Source organism: Mustela putorius, unplaced genomic scaffold, assembly GCF_011764305.1.
Source record: "Mustela putorius furo isolate JIRA1106 unplaced genomic scaffold, ASM1176430v1.1 tig00003859_pilon_pilon_pilon, whole genome shotgun sequence".
NCBI lineage: Eukaryota > Metazoa > Chordata > Mammalia > Carnivora > Mustelidae > Mustela > Mustela putorius.
In genome coordinates this window covers 32,606,529-32,622,975 of record NW_025422011.1, presented here as the reverse complement: position 1 = coordinate 32,622,975, position 16,447 = coordinate 32,606,529, and the positions used below count along the sequence as shown (strand labels likewise).

General features: G+C 42.1%; 1 protein-coding gene across 2 annotated transcripts in view; it reads left to right on the top strand.

The window, feature by feature from the left end:
• SWAP70 (switching B cell complex subunit SWAP70) overlaps positions 1-16,447 on the top strand; it is a 67,553-nt gene that overhangs the window by 49,212 nt on the left and 1,894 nt on the right. For both annotated transcript variants that reach the window (XM_004751960.3, XM_004751961.3), the window contains 7 exons: positions 327-554; positions 3,423-3,569; positions 4,686-4,794; positions 7,160-7,341; positions 11,809-11,916; positions 13,456-13,622; positions 15,616-15,814. In XM_004751960.3, coding sequence (XP_004752017.1) covers positions 327-554; positions 3,423-3,569; positions 4,686-4,794; positions 7,160-7,341; positions 11,809-11,916; positions 13,456-13,622; positions 15,616-15,814 — 1,140 coding nt within the window. The remainder of the gene's footprint in view (positions 1-326; positions 555-3,422; positions 3,570-4,685; positions 4,795-7,159; positions 7,342-11,808; positions 11,917-13,455; positions 13,623-15,615; positions 15,815-16,447) is intronic.

Genomic DNA, 16,447 nt, shown 5'->3' with positions numbered 1-16,447 from the left:
ACTCATCCAATAGAGAGTAATGAAATCTCATCAGTTAGTTTGTGTATGGTACTGTATGTATGCAGTTTGCGTACTGATACACTGTACTTTTAGAGGGTTATCAGTTTTTGAAACCTTTACTTGTTTCATAAGGTTAGTATAAGACCAGTGTATCCATACCTTTCCCCATGATAGTATCATGATTATTTAAAGATATGCTTTTGTAACTGGAAAAAAACATGTCCTAAGTTGACCCTATCAGTGTAAGTAACATAGATATATATCTAAGTTTTAAGAAGTTTTTTTTTAAACTAGGAATTAATACTTTTACATTCTTCTTTATACAGATTGAATACCTACTTAAGAAACTTACAGAAGCTATGGGAGGAGGTTGGCAGCAAGAACAATTTGAACATTATAAAATCAACTTTGATGACAGTAAAGATGGCCTTTCTGTGTGGGAACTGATTGAGCTTATTGGAAATGGACAGTTCAGCAAAGGCATGGACCGGCAGACAGTGTCCATGGCGATTAATGAAGTCTTTAATGAGCTTATATTAGATGTGTTGAAACAGGTAAGAGTCCTGTCTCCTTACCTTTAGAATGTATGTTTGAAATAAGATATTTTCATTGAGTACAAGTCATTTATACTTTTACACTGATTAGAACAGGAATAAAGTTTCTTATTTTCCTAGTCTTATATAAGGCTTTAATTAAAAAAAATTACTGATATAATTTTAAAGTACACTTAAGCATTTAAGTGAACACATTTCTTACTATTTTTGAAGTACTTTAATGTTATGTGTACAGCCATATTTGTTGATCTGAAAGATCCTTATGGCATATTGTTCAGAGAAAAAAGCAGGTTGTTGAACAGGAAGTATCTTACAACCCTTTGGATGGTCACCAAAATGTTAAAAGTGATCTGGATTGTGGGATTTCTGTAAATTTTATTTTCTTCTTTATTCCTTACTTGTTATTGAACTTACTACTTTATATGAGTCTATACATGAATGTATGTATATGATTTTATATATATATAGATATATATATTTTTTTAAAGATTTTATTTATTTATTTGATAGAGATCACAAGTAGACAGAGAGGCAGGCAGAGAGGTGGGGGAGCAGGCTCCCTGCTGAGCAGAGAGCCTGCTGCAGGGCTTGATCCCAGGATCCTGAGATCATGACCTGAGCCGAAGGCAGAGGGTTAACCCAATGAGCCCCCAGGTGCCCCTGATTGTGTATTTTTTTTTTTAAGATTTTATTTATTTATTTGACAGAGAGAGATCACAAGCAGGCAGAGAGGCAGGCAGAGAGAGAGGAGGAAGCAGTCTCCCCACTGAGCAGAGAGCCCTATGTGGGGCTCGATTCCAGGACCCTGGGATCATGACCTGAGCTGAAGGCAGAGGCTTAACCCACTGAGCCACCCAGGCGCCCCCCTGATTGTGTATTTTATAAAATCGGAAAAATACCCTTATTTTGGAGAGAAATACCCTTATATAGCAAAACTGCATTTATTTTATAGATTATGACCTGCATAGCATCTGATACACATATGGGAAGCTTAATGTTTAATAGAATTTATATAATTATATATATTTTTAGTGGCTTTTTCAGATTTCTTAATTATTATTATTATTTTTAAAAAAGATTTTATTTATTTATTTGGCAGAGAAAAATCACAAGTAGACGGAGAGGCAGGCAGAGAGAGAGAGAGGGAAGCAGGCTCTCTGCTCGGCAGAGAGCCCAATGCGGGACCCGATCCCAGGACCCTGAGATCATGACCTGAGCCGAAGGCAGCGGTTTAAACCACTGAGCCACCCAGGCGCCCCAGATTTCTTAATTATTATACTGAATAATAACTCCAAGTTGGGATTTCCTTACCTTGGTCTTTTATTTATTCAGCAGGTGATATTGTTGTCTTTGCTCTTTTTCCCTAATTGATTCCCATCAATAAACATTAATTGAGGTTTCATTTGTCTAGGTTTTTAGTGCTAAAAAGAAGTGTGAGACATGGTCTCTGTCCAAAGAGTTCTAGGCCCACCAGGATGGCAGGATAATCAGACTACAGGTGAATTTCAGTATGAGATAGCTTTTACTTAAATGTCTAAGGATTAAGAAACTGAACAAGTATATGATTAGAACTTGGCATAATAATCAAATGATACAGCAAGGTAATAAATATTTAATGATAACATATAGTCTGCTATAGGCCATCAGCCCTTGTACATTTAATACTTAAATGTTAGCTGTTCTTGGGGCTCCTGAGTGGCTCAGTCAGTTAAGTGTTTCGCTCTTGGTTTTGGCTCAGGTCATGATCTTGAGGTGGTGAGATTGAGCCTTACACTAGGCTCTGTGCTCCATGGGAGTCTGCTTGGGATTATCTCTCCCTCTGCCCGCCCCCTTGAGCACATGAGCACTTTCTCAAATAAATAAATAAATAAATAAATCTTTAAAAAAAGATAAAAAGGTCAGCTATTCTCAAACAACCCCGAAGGGCTTGGCCTGTAATAATGTGTCATTTTGTTTAAGTAAAAATATGAATTATGCACCTTCATGACTGCTATCTGGGAAGGAAGTATAGGCCTAGACGAAGTGTGAGTGTAGAAGCTACATTTTGAAGCCAGAATCCTAACTGCTCATTCCTTTTCTGTTCATCTGGAGCAGAGTTCTTCCTCCAGAGTAGTGAGAGAGGGAGGTCGGTAGAAGGCTAGGTTGGTGCCTTTGGTTGAAATATATATTTGGCCAAGTTTACCCTTTTCATTAATTGAGATTTTAATTTACTGAGAATCACTATAAAAAAGTTTATATATAATTTTTTATTATCCAGGGGCACCTGGATGGCTTAGTTAGTTAAGCATCCAACTCTTGATTTTGGCTCAGATCATGATCTCAGGGTCATGAGATTGAGTCCCATGTCAGGCTCCATAGTGGGTGTGGAGCCTGCTTAAGATTATCTCTCCCTGTCTTTAAAAAAAAGAATTAAGGGGTGCCTGGGTGGCTCAGTGGGTTAAGCTGCTGCCTTCGGCTCAGGTCATGATCTCAGGGTCCTGGGATCGAGTCCCGCATCAGCCTCTCTGCTCAGCAGGGAGCCTGCTTCGCTCGCTCTCTCTCTCTCTGCCTGCCTCTCTGTCTACTTGTGATCTCTGTCTGTCAAATAAATAAAATCTTAAAAAAAAAAAAGAATTAAAAAAATGACAATGCTTTTAGCACTGGGAGTTCTAAGGCTATAAGCACTGGGAGATGGGGTGTGGGGCGGACTGTTGTCTCTGCATGTCCAGAATTCTGTGTAAACTTCCATATGCATGTATTTGACTGGATTTAGTGCCCTCGGCCTTCATAGATCCTTAGTGGGTTCAGATCCACAAAGGTCAAGAACCACTGATATTGTCTCCAATAGATAAAAGGCCAGGCATTTATACCAGATTTAATCCTTCGTAGGGTTACATGATGAAAAAAGGCCATAAACGGAAAAACTGGACTGAACGCTGGTTTGTACTAAAACCCAACATAATTTCTTACTATGTGAGTGAGGATCTGAAAGATAAGAAAGGAGACATTCTCTTGGATGAAAATTGCTGTGTGGAGGTAAGAGTCTCTTGTTACCTCTTTCTGATGCTGCCCCCTGCTGCTGAAGTCTTTTATCTTGCTTCTAGATTATAGAACCTTAAAATAATCTTAAAATTAATACTTAGAAAATAGTATAGGCAGTTGCAGATTTTCTGAACCAAAACCAAGATAAACTGACAAAAATTTTTTGTGATGTGAATTTATTTTTTGTCTCATGAATAAAGTATAGGGATTACGTCAGATTTATTTGAACACTAAGGAAATATTTATTGAATAAAATGGAGTTATAAAAAAGAAAACACAAAAATATTCAGTAAGACAGTGTTTGAAATCACGAATATATGAGGCAATCTGGGCCATTTTGAGTACAGTAAGTAAAATTAAAGAAAATACAAGCATTCTCTTTGAATATTTTAGGTGACTTTCAGTCAGGATACCTTATTCATTGCTGTTAATTCTGTAAAGAAGTGAAGCCTTGAAGAAACATAAATTTTGAGTTTTAATTTATATCTGAACTATCATCACATCTGTATTTGATGAAGAACATTTAAATTACCTAAAATCTTGCTCATAAATGACAGTGTATTTTGATGGATGAAATAGTGTAGCTATATTAATACCCCAGGGTGTGCACTGTCCATGAAGGGGTCTTCTTAGATTTGGCTAAACATGGAGACTCACAAGATTTACCATAGGCCATACCAGTCTGCTTACGGATATAGAACAGGAGCTACAGCTTGCTCTTAATAACAGCTCAAGTGCAAAGAGAATGGATCTGCATCAGGCGGACATGGGAATCACCCTGGCTTAGTAGTCTAGTAGTGCACTGGGTCAGTACCTGTTGTAACAATGTGGATATACCTTCCAGGGTTCCTGTAAGGGGTGTGCTCACATGCAAGAGTTCCTGTGCTCGGGAGAGCCAAAGCAGGTGTTGGGTGGTTCTCGCAGTCCAGATGAAGTATCCTAATCAGGGGTCATTGTTACCATAGGTAATGTTGCCTAGAGAGTAGCATTTTGTAAATCAGAAATATGCTCTTGATGTTGAATTTCAGCTGGATTTGTATAAATAATTGAGATTAAATTTAAATGCTTAAAAATAAAATAAAAAAAAACTGATTTTGCTTTCTGTGTTAGTCCTTGCCTGACAAAGATGGGAAGAAATGTCTTTTTCTCATAAAATGTTTTGATAAGACCTTTGAAATCAGTGCCTCAGATAAGAAGAAGAAACAGGAGTGGATTCAAGGTAAGACAGTTTTTATTATTTGTCAAGATATAATTTGAGAGCTCTGACTTTGTATTTTAATCTCATTAAAGATGCTAAAGGCATTGTTCTCTTTTTTGCCTGCAGCATAGTAGCTGAAAGAAAAACAAATTGAGAAGAGTTCCCGAAGTTTTCATCAGTTTCATTTGCATAATAAGATTATGGGAAAATTATAGACTGGGTATTTTAGGTTTTATTAACTTTTATTGTTTGAAGAGAATGGAACTTCTACTTTTAAGAACTAGAAGGATTTTTAAGTGACCATCTTGAATTTTTAATAAACAGAAAACAAAAGAGGAATAATGCAATCACTTTAGAATATTTCCAGTAATTTTTAAGATCTGTTATTTAAAAAAAAGATCTGTTATTTTCATAAGAAATCACTAGTTTTAAATAATTATTTTAAGAACACAAACTTTTGATTTAATAACTTATAAAGTATTCTAAAATTAGTAAAGAATGAAACACTACATATGAGATTTTCTTTTTTAGTCATGAAAGGAGCTTCTGAATATGATATTCTTGGACATAAGTACAATTATACTGAAAATTTTGGTCATTTTGATGTGGCTTAAGATTTTGAGGCAAGTGCACCTAGGTTTAAATCCCCTTTCCTAGGTCACTTGAATTATGAATTTTGTAGCTGTTTTTCCTTTTCCATAGAATGGGGATAATAATAGTACCAACATCTTGGGGCAGCTGGGTGGCTCAGTTGGTTAAGCATCTGTCTTTGGCTCAGGTCATGATCTCCGGGTCCTGGGATTGAGTCCCGCATCAGGCTCCTTGCTCAGTGGGGAGCCTGCTTCCCCCTCTCCTCCCTGCTCATGCTCTCACTACCTCTCTCTCAAATGAATGAATCTTTCTTTTTTTAACTGATAGAAGTCTTCTTTGTTGTTTCAAGTGAAGTTATACATAATTTTTAAAAATTTTTATTTTTTAATTTCTTTTCAATGTTCCAGAATTCATTGTTTATGCACCACACCCTGTGCTCCATGCAATACATGCCCTCCACAATACCCACCACCAGGCCCACGCAACGCCTCACCCCCCTCCCCTCCTAATCCCTTAGTTCCTCAGAGTCCATAGTCTCTTGTGGTTCGTCTGAATAAATAAAATCTTTTAAAAAAATAGTACCTACCTCTTAAGGTTTTTGTGAGGGTTAACAGATAATGAAGATACACTTGCACATTTAAAAAATGGCACATCATTGCAGAAATGTGGTAGATTGTAGATAACCTAAATGTCCATTAATTGCAAAATGGTTGAATAAATGATAGAAGAAACAGTTCTGTACAGTATGTATAATGTTTTATTTATTTGTTTTACTTATTTTAAAAGATTTTATTAGAGAGAGAGAGAGAGTGTGTGTGTGTGTGTGTGTGTGAATGAGAGAGAGCATGAGCAGGGGGAGGGGGAGAGGGAGAGAGAGAGAAGAAAACTCCCCGCTGAATAGGGAACCTGATGTCAATCCCAGACGTTGGGCTCATGACTCCAGCCGAAGGCAGACACTCAACCGACTGAGCTACCCAGGTGCCCAGTATAATGCTTTATACAGAAAGCTATCTAAGATAAATTAAGTGAAAATAACCAAGGCTCAGAAGAGTGTATTATGTCAAAAGAAGATGGAGGATGCATATGCATATTTATTTGTATATGTTTAAAATATCTCTAGAAAAGATGCACAAGAAACTGTTAACATTAGTTGGTAATGGAGAGGGGAAGCCAGAACTTGGGATAGGAGCAGGAGGGAGACTTTTCCTGTATGACTTTCCATGCTTTTGAATTTGAACAATGTGAAAGTAATAGCTGTTCAAAAAATTAATTAAAACAATCAGGAAAATACATAAAAATGAGATGATGCATGTAAAGATACACATACAGCAAGTATTCAATAAATGCTAGCTACTCTTACCATCTCAGGAAGGGAGTGTATAAGGATATGGTTTCATAAGGCATAGATAAGGGCAGACTGAACCCAGCATGTAGCAAATCAAATATCAGGAAGTTTGAATCTCAGCTCTTACTACTTCTTGTTCTTATTTGGCCTTTTTAGAAATACAGAGAAGGGAATTGAAAGTGTTGTAAGTTCTTCAATTGTGTGCACTATTCCCGTGTGAAGTATCTGTTTAAGAGTAGATACGCAGTTATGGAATTTTGGAGCTAGAAGGGACTCTGGAGATCACATCTTTCATTTCAAAGATGAGGAGACCGATGCTGCAGGTTATGACTCAGTGGCAGAAGCAGAATGTCCACTGGGCCTCTGGTTTTCTTCCCACTATGCCATCCGCATTTTAGGCTTATGAAGAATAAACAGTTCATCCCTTTTTCTGTCCTACACCTTTTACAGCCATTCATTCTACTATCCATCTGTTGAAGTTGGGCAGTCCCCCACCACATAAAGAAGCCCGCCAGCGTCGGAAAGAACTGCGGAAGAAGCTGCTGGCTGAGCAGGAGGAGCTGGAGCGACAGATGAAGGAGCTCCAGGCTGCCAACGAAAACAAGCAGCAGGAGCTGGAGACCGTGAGGAAGGTGGGTGTGGACACCGGGCTGGGGGGGCTCTCCCTTCCCTTGTAGGGGCCACAGCTACCTTCCTGACAAGCTTTGGGTCTACCAAGACCAGGTGCGTGCAGTTTTAGACAGCTTCTTTGGTAAATTATTTTCTCAGGAAGTGTATCTAGATTGCTGAGTGAGACATCCTGGTTTAACCAGCCTTGAAAATATGAGGGCCTCAGGTCAGCAAGCCATTTCATTGACCGGACAAGAACATGTATAAGAATAGTGAGCACAGTTGAATTTTGTCAGAGAAAGATGAGAAATTTTATTTCCTCCATGTCAAGGTCACTTTTGGTGACCTGGGCGTGATGTGTTGCTTTTTCAGTGCCCCCCCGCTAGCTTTACTTATGAATACTCTTAGTATAGAACTGTGGGTCTCACTTACCTTTTGGAATCAAAGATACAGTCTGGGTCAATTTCTCCTTCCATCTCTGGGCTAGGAGATCAAGTACTATTGATTGTATAGGATAATTGACATTCATTGGAAAACCTTGTTGCTCAGCTGTATCATAGTTCTGGAGGTGACGGTCCTCATTGTATGGACACTCTCCTTGTTTCTGCCTTGAATCAGTGAGCACCTGCTGTCTACAAGATCAAAGACCCTTTTGTGTCTCCTATCTCTTTTGTAGCACCTTTGCTGTGGAGTATGGGAGATACTCACAATATAAGCCCCCACATTCCTGGTGGGGTTCTCCCTTTCTAGTCCATGGAGATGCCACACTTTGTGCTGACATCCTCTGAGTAGATTCACAAAGAATTTTCTAGTACTTTTGTAACCTTAGGAATTAATGTGGGTGTACGAAGCTAGAAAGTTGCTCCTATCCATCATACCTTTCTTTTTAAATTTTTTTTTAAGTTTTATTTATTTATTTGACAGGCAGAAATCACAAGTAGGTGGAGAAGCAGGCAGAGAGAGAGTGGGGGAGGGGAGGCAGGCTCCCCGCTGAGCGGAAAGCCCGATGTGGGGCTCGATCCCAGGACCCTGAGATCATGACCTGAGCTGAAGGCAGAGGCTTAACCCACTGAGCCACCCAGGCGCCCCTCTTTTTAAATTTTTAATTTAAATCCAATTTAGTTAACATATAGTATATTATTAGTGATTCATCAGTTGCATACAACACCCAGTGCTCATTATATCATGTGCCCTCCTTAATGCCCATCACAGTTACCCCATCCCCACTCACCTCCCCTCCAGTAACCCTGTTTGTTTCCTATAGTTAAGAGTCTCTTATGATTTGCTCTTTGTTTTCATCTATTTTATTTTTCCTTCTCTTCCTCTATGTTCATCTGTTTTGTTTCTTAAATTCCATGTACGAGTGAAATCATATGGTATTTGTCCTTCTCTGACTTATTTTGCGTAGCATAATACCTTCTGGTTCCATCCATGTTGTTGCAAATGACAAGATTTCATTCTTTTTGATTGTCGAGTATATATACGCCACATCTTTATCCATTCATCTGTTGATGGACATCTGGGCTCTTTCCATATTTTAGCTATTGTGGACATTGCTGTTATAAACTTTGGGGTGCAGAATCACTATGTTTGCATCCTTTGCTGGGTCATAGGATAGCCCTACTTTTAACTTTTTGAGGACTCTTCATACTGTTTTCCAGAGAGCTTACCTACTTTCTTTCTTCTTTTTTTTTTAAGACTTTATTTATTTATTTGAGAGAGAGATAGCACGAGCAGGATGAAGGGCAGAGGGAGAAGCGGACTCCCTGCTGAGCAGGGAACCCAATGTGGGGCTCTGTCCCAGGACTTCAGGATCATAACCCAAGCCGAAGGCAGGCGCTTAACAGCTGAGCCACCCAGGTGCCCCGACATGCCTACTTTCTAAAAGCAGCTTCTTAGGTCTTGTTGCTCTTCCTCCTGAATCACTCTTGCATCTTGCCTTTCTGCTGTAATGTTTTCTTTAAAAACTCCCGTAAGTTTTTAAAACATCCCACTAGGATGAGCACCTGTAGTATGTGATCACTGCTTCCATCATCCACTGTACATATGGCAGTAGTGGATGTTAGCAGAGTGGGGTGGAAATCTGGGCTGGTTGTCCTTCTTTCATAATTTTTTAAAAATTATGCAATAGGTCCTACAGAAGAGAGTACGAAAGAGTGTGTCCGAAAGCATCACAAAGTGAATACCCCTGAAACTATTACCCAAGTAGGATAGAGTATTGCCAAAATTTGAAAGTTCCAGTGTCCTTTTTTTTTTTTAAAGATTTTATTTATTTATTTGACAGAGATCACAAGTAGGCAGAGAGGCAGGCAGAGAGAGAGAGGAGGAAGCAGGCTCTCCTGTTACGCAAGTTAGGATAGAGTATTGCTAAAATTTGAAAGTTCTGGTGTCCTTTTTTCTTTCGTTTTAATTTTTTGGCAGTTTACAAACAGTAAGATTAATGGTTTATATATAGTTGTGTGAGTTTTTACATGTGTCTAGATTCTTGTAACCAGCACAGACAGAATGCAGAACAATTCTACTGCCCCACAGAATTTCCTCACACTGCCCGCTGTACTCAGACTGTCCACAAATTCCTAACCCCCGCAACTGCTCATCTTTTCTCTGTTCCTGTATTTTTGCCTTTTCCAAATTGTGATATAAATGGAACTGCTCAGTATGTAAGTTTTCAAGACTGTGTTCTTTGACTTGGCATCATGCATTTGAGATTCACCCATCTGGCATCTTTTTGAACCTTTAGACTCTTTTAAACTCTGTCTCCCATGAGGATATAGGTGCCCTGCTCTGCTTTATGTGAATGTATGCCCAGAGCTGGCAAGGCCTAGGCCAAACTAGACAGCTCTCCTCCTACCTCGATTTACAGAATTATTTAAGAAACTGATTTGGGATTTGTTAAGTGTTGAGAAGTTATTATAGATCCCTTAATAATCTTTAGTTTTCCTTTTCTCACAAAGAAATAAAATTCATCAAGCTTTCGTTGAAACATATTTAGGGAAAAAAACTGCTTAGATGAATATTTTAATCACCTGGAATTCAATAATGTTTGTGGGTTTTGTAAGACTTGATTGGCTTCACTTAATTTGGAAGAAAGAACAAGAAATCATGTAGTTTTTGTAAATTAATACATTTCTTTAAGGTGGCTGCCCACTTTTTTTTGTTTGTTTTTGAAAAAATGCTTTATTTTTGTAGGGCACTTTTAGATTCACAATAAAATTTGAAAGGAAGATACAGAGATTTCCCATGTCCCTCCGGTGTCAACACACGCACAGCCTCTCCCGTTCCAGAGTGGTACATTGGTTAAAATTGATGAATCTGCACTGATACTCATAGCACCCAAAGTCCGTAGTTTCTCTTAATGTTCATGCTGGTGTTCTGCATTCTGCGGGTTTGGACAAATGTATAATGCCATGTATTTACCATTACAGTATCATTCAGGCTTATTTTCCCTTCCCTAAAAATCCTCTGTGCTCTCCCTGTTCATCCTGCTCCTCTGCCAAATAACTTTTATTTCTACGTGGTTTCTTTAGAAAATACATAATCTTTTGTATAGATAATATAATCATAGGGTTCAAAAATTTAAATTATACAAAAGAATAAATCCCACTTGATCATGGTATATGATCCTTTGAATGTATTGTTGAATTTGGTTTGCTAATATTTTATTGAGTATTTTTGCATCTGTGTTCATCAGGGATACTAACCCCTGATTTTCTTTTCTTGCTTTTGATATAAGGGTAACACTGGCCTCATAAAATGAGTTTGGAGGGAAAGTTTGAGAAGAATAGACATTACTTCTTCTTTGGATGTGTGGTAGAATTCACTAGTGAAACTGTCTGGTCCTGGGACAGCTTGTTTTTTTGGGGAGGTTTCTGATCACTGATTGAATCTCCTTCTAGTAATCAAATTGGTTGTATGTTTTTAGGAATCTGTAAATTTCTTCTGGGTTGTCTGATTTGTTAGTGTATAATTATTCCTAATCTCTTATGATCCTTTGTAGTTTGTGGTATCCTCTTTTTTCCTTGGTGAGTCTAACTAAAGACTTGTCAATTTGTTTATCTTTTCTAAGAACAAGCTTAGTTTCACTGATCTTCTCTTATCTTTCTGGTCTCTTTTATTTATTTCTGCTCTAGTCCTTGTTACTTTCCTTCTAACTAACTTTGGGCTTCATTTTTTTCTTTTTCTGGTTCCTTGAAGTGTAAAGTTAGGTCTTTTGAGACTTTGCTTTTAAGATTTATTCATTTATTAGTGAGAGAGAATGTGCAAGAGCGAGCAGCGGGGAAGGAGAGAGGGAGCGGGGAGAGAGAATCCCAAGCGGACTGTGCCGAGTGGAGCCCAATGTGGGGCTTTATCCCATGACCCTGATAATATGACCTGAGCTGAAGTCAGATGCTTAACCGACTGAGCCACCCACGTGCCACCATTTTTCTTTCCTAATGCACCTCCACTCTAATATTTATTGCTTTTCTGGGGGTGGGTTTTTGATTGGGTAGAAACTGGAAGAAGCAGCATCTCGTGCAGCAGAAGAAGAAAAGAAACGTCTTCAGACTCAAGTGGAACTACAGGCCAGGTTCAGCACAGAGCTGGAGCGAGAGAAGCTTGTGAGTGCCACACAGCTGGGAACCTGGGACCTGCTGCCTTCGCTCACAGAGCCAGTTTGGGTGAAGGGGGAGGGACCAAGGCCTGGGAGGCTGGAGGGAGGCCAGCTTGTCAGCTGGGCTATGCTTCTGACCTGCAGGGGGCTCTAGGGAAGTTCTGTGTTTCTTCATTCGGTATGGGCTTATTGAGCACCTATGTGCCAGCCACCAGGCCAAGGATATAAAGGTAAAAGATGTAAGCCTTGCTTTTAGTACCCCAGAATAGAAACTCATGGAATGGGGTGATAAGTACTGTGGTTAGGGTGACTGTATGTCTTGGTTTGCTGGGCTAGTCCTTGCCATCCTGATATAATTATTAACAGCATTCTTTTTCCTTCTCAAAGAGTCCTGGCTTGGAAAATAAGTAGCTATGGAAAAAGTAAGCACGGGTTCCATGACATTCCTCTTCTGTCATGAGCAAAGTGGGAGGTTCTGAAATCATGAGAACATATGAATTCTGGTCTGCTTCCCTTAGAAGCTCTGATTCATCCCCCAAGACACCCAAGAGCCAGGCTGCTGGAGGTGGTTAGCTAGTTCATTGGAACACAGGTCTTACGCGGAGTTGTAATGTATGGGAGAGTACTGAGCCCAGTGCCCATCAAATAGATGCTGGTGACATTTATTAAGTTTTTGTTGCTTGGAGTTGAGATAGATATATTCATGTTAGGAGAGAAAAGTTCATAGGCAAGCAGCTGTTGGGGGAAGGAGCGCTGTACTCACAGCCAGAAGAGCTGGGTTCTTTCTTCTCTACTCCTGCTTTTGAGCATAAGTTTTCTCTTTACATTGGAGGTGTTGTCATGTGATCTCTCATGACTCTTAGGGACAAGGAAGTGAGCAGTGAGAATATTTTATAAACCACAAACACATATGCTGGTGTGCTGTTACATTGAGATATCCTTGTCTTCCAATTTTTGAGATTCAAAACTGTTTAATACAGAAAGGAGAACCCATATACTTGTTAGGGTGATAACTTGGGTGCTTGAGTCCCCCCAAGGCTGGATGTGCCCCAGGGAGGAAGAAGAGGGGCCTGGAGGCAGCCAGGTAAGAGGAGTCGCTGGCTGCTGGTCAGTCGTCCCTTTCCCCTTTAACCCTCCCTCTGGCTGTTCTAACTGGGCAGAGGTTCATTCCTTTTAGAGAAGACTATGGGTAAAGAGGTTGTGGTTGTATAATAGAAAGGACTTTAAAGAGAAATTATTCAGGGAAACGATTTTTCTTGACTTGAATCTTAAAGTGTGGAGTGGAAGGGATGGAATGTTCCCTGGGCAGAAAGACAGCATGAGGGCTGTAGCCTGTGGCCCCGACTGTGCTGCGGTCTCAGTGTTGGTATTGGCTGCGGTGTTCTCCTGGCTCCATCTTCAGTCTGGGAGTGGGGGACGGGGCCCTGCCCACCCTGCTGGGCTGCGGCAAGGGCTGGCCATCAGGAACAGCCCCTTGAGAGCAGCGGGAGACCTTCCCTGGGGATAAAGTCAGCCTGAGTGTAACATGACCCTTTTATCCCATCAGATCAGACAGCAGATGGAAGAACAAGTTGCCCAGAAGTCCTCTGAACTGGAACAGTATTTGCAGAGAGTCCGGGAGCTGGAAGACATGTATCTAAAGCTGCAGGAGGCCCTGGAGGACGAGAGACAGGCCCGGCAAGACGAGGAGACCGTGCGGAAGCTTCAGGCCAGGTGCCATTTCTGTTTGTCTCCTGTGTCTTTATGTGCTTCGCTGGGGCGAATGTTGTTTCTAGGAATGACTAACGTTCTGGTGAAGAGGGAGGAGTGTCTGCCAGACCGGAGAGACCTTGGAGGCCTGGCTGGCTGGCCAACTTGTTTACTCTTGGTCTAGGGCCCTGGAAGACCCTGGCTTCTAGGGCCCTAGACAGGCTTTCCATCTGTGTAGAGCAGGCAGGTCGCCAGGCCTGAACACAGGCATGAACCAAGGCTGAGCAGCCCAGCCACAGCACCAGCCAGGCTGGGGGGAGAGCGCTCTGAGGATGCCACTGACGTCAGCACTGGCACCATGTGTTGGTCCCTACGCCTTCTGCTGTCACTCAACACGGGATGCTCCCACCTCCAGCAAGATAAAGTCTCCACTGTCTTTGCTCTTTTGTGTCGGTTGCTTCAGAGTCCAAGTTCCAGAGTCTCGTTTCTTCCTAATGCATCTGCTTAGGCAGGCCCATCTCGGGCTTCCACTGTGCCCTGGCTGCCAAAGGGCAGGAGGGCAGGGGTCTGGCCTTGGCTTCCATAGTGGGAGATGGGCCCTGCTTCCCATCAAGATGCCCATTGTGCAGATTCCTTGGACACGTGAAGGGGATTCAGACCGGGCAGCCTGAACACCTGCAAACGTGCATCCCCTTCTATACTCTTACCACTAGGATGAAAAAATAGGCCTTTCCTGTTCCATGTTGTTTCACCAGTGCCTAGAAAAGCACACAGAAGGTGCATCATACATGCACATATTGAGTGGGTGGACAAACACTTGTCACAGCACATTTGCAGTGTTGTGTTCAGCTGTGGGTCTTACACTCCGGAAGACATCTAAGGAGGAGTGGCCGGTCCTGTGTAGAACTAGGAGCAGTGGATGGGAGAGCTATTCCTAGTCTAGGAAGAACTTTCCACGGCTGCCCATAAATAAACTTGCTGGATCCGTGAAGCAGTGGGCGGGCCATCCCTCAGACGGTTTGAGCAGAGTCGGATAAGCACCCTGCAGGGTGTCGCAGAGGAAGTTCTCACGGGGCGGGGGGGGGGGGGGGGGGGGCGGCGGGCTTGGGGTGGTGACATGAGGCCATCTGGTCCGTCACTTTACTCCTCCTCTCGCTGGCTTTGGAAGAATATGCTGATGTTTGGGCCACTGGAAGTGTGTTGGTCCTGGGCCGGCATCTAACCACACCGTCTGTACTTGGTACAGGTTTGGGCTGTACCTCAGTTTATTTAAAAGCCTCTGTAGCTCGATATTTTAGATAGGCAGCCTGTGACTCAAAGATAGCCTTTTGGAGTGAGTCACACAAACCTTGGTGAAAAATCCACTACTAGCTGTGTAATGTACTTACACCCTGACTTTTTATTGCTTCATTTGGAGGGATGACAGTACCTTGCAGAACTGATGGGTTAGCAGTCGAGAAGTCAAGGGAGTGACATACACGTAGTGATTGTTCAGCCAAGTGGGAGCTGATTTAGTCTGCCTTCTGTTGGCTCCTTCTTCCCTCACTTAATTAGTTTGTTAGCATTGTCCTTGGTTGTAGGTCTGTACGAGATGAGAAATGTTTTGCTGTTACAGCAGCCCAGGCACATTTCACAACTTGGCCCTCCCACCTGCCAGGTGAATGACGTGGTACAGGTCACTTAGCTTTTGTGCCTCACTTTCTTCATCATTGAACTATGAATGCTGAGAGCACTTAAGTTTATTGTGGGGATTCATTAGGAAAATACACTTAGTTCTTGGCCCAGTTTGTGGCACAGTAAACCTCTCATAAATGTTAATTTGTTTTCAAACAAGAGTGCAACAGAGAGGAGCAGGACAGGCGGCAAGGGTCGCCTTACCAGCTTTAGGAATGTGGGCCTCTGCGGCTCGTTTCTTCCTTGTGAAAGAAGGGGGTTGGCTGAGATGGCCTCGGGGGCTCTGGCATCTGCCGGGTGTGGGCGCCCGGGCAGGTTAGATCCTGAGCGCTCTGTGTCGCAGGTTGCTCGAGGAAGAGTCTTCCAAGAGGGCTGAACTGGAAAAGTGGCACTTGGAGCAGCAGCAGGCCATTCAGACGACTGAGGCGGAGAAGCAGGAGCTGGAGAATCAGCGCGTCATGAAAGAGCGGGCCCTGCAGGAAGCCATGGAGCAGCTGGCGCAGCTGGAGCTCGAGCGGAAGCAGGCGCTGGAGCAGTACGAGGTGATGACTGGATTTCAGGTTTCCAAAACAAACGTTTAAGCACCCGAAACTAATCTAGTCCTCTGGCTTACCTAACTGGACTTAAAGTAAAAACTTAAACATTTAGAAAGAACAACAGTTGCTTAGCTGTAAGAAGCTGTAGTGAGAATTTTGCCTAGCTGTGAGTAGTAGTAGTTTTTATAGGTGGTGAGGGGGATCAGGTCAAGTCCAGTCAAAAGGCACACAGTAATCTGAACAGGAGAGGTCTAATATAAGCAGTTATTAGCCACAATAAGGGGATTGCCTGCTAGGAAATGAAGACTCTAAGGAGGCAGCAATGGCAGGTACAGGAAGCAGCCCATGCCTCTGTGCCTGAAGCAGGGCACCCAGAGAGGGGACCCAGCTGGAAGAGGGTCCCCCTTTGATCCTGGCCCCTTATGCCCATGACTGTGATCCCGACCTCCTTGGAGAGAGCATGGCCTTGGCCCCCTGGACGGCAAAAGAGCAATGACTGGGAGGCTGTCCTCTGGCCACTGGGGTGAGCCCCTGGGGTGCCCCCTGCCACAGTAGCTGCTGAGAAGAGCGGCAGGTTCTCAGCAACCAAGAAGGGTCCAGTAGAACCCGGAAGCAGAGGCCCTTCCTCCAGTGTCCCTT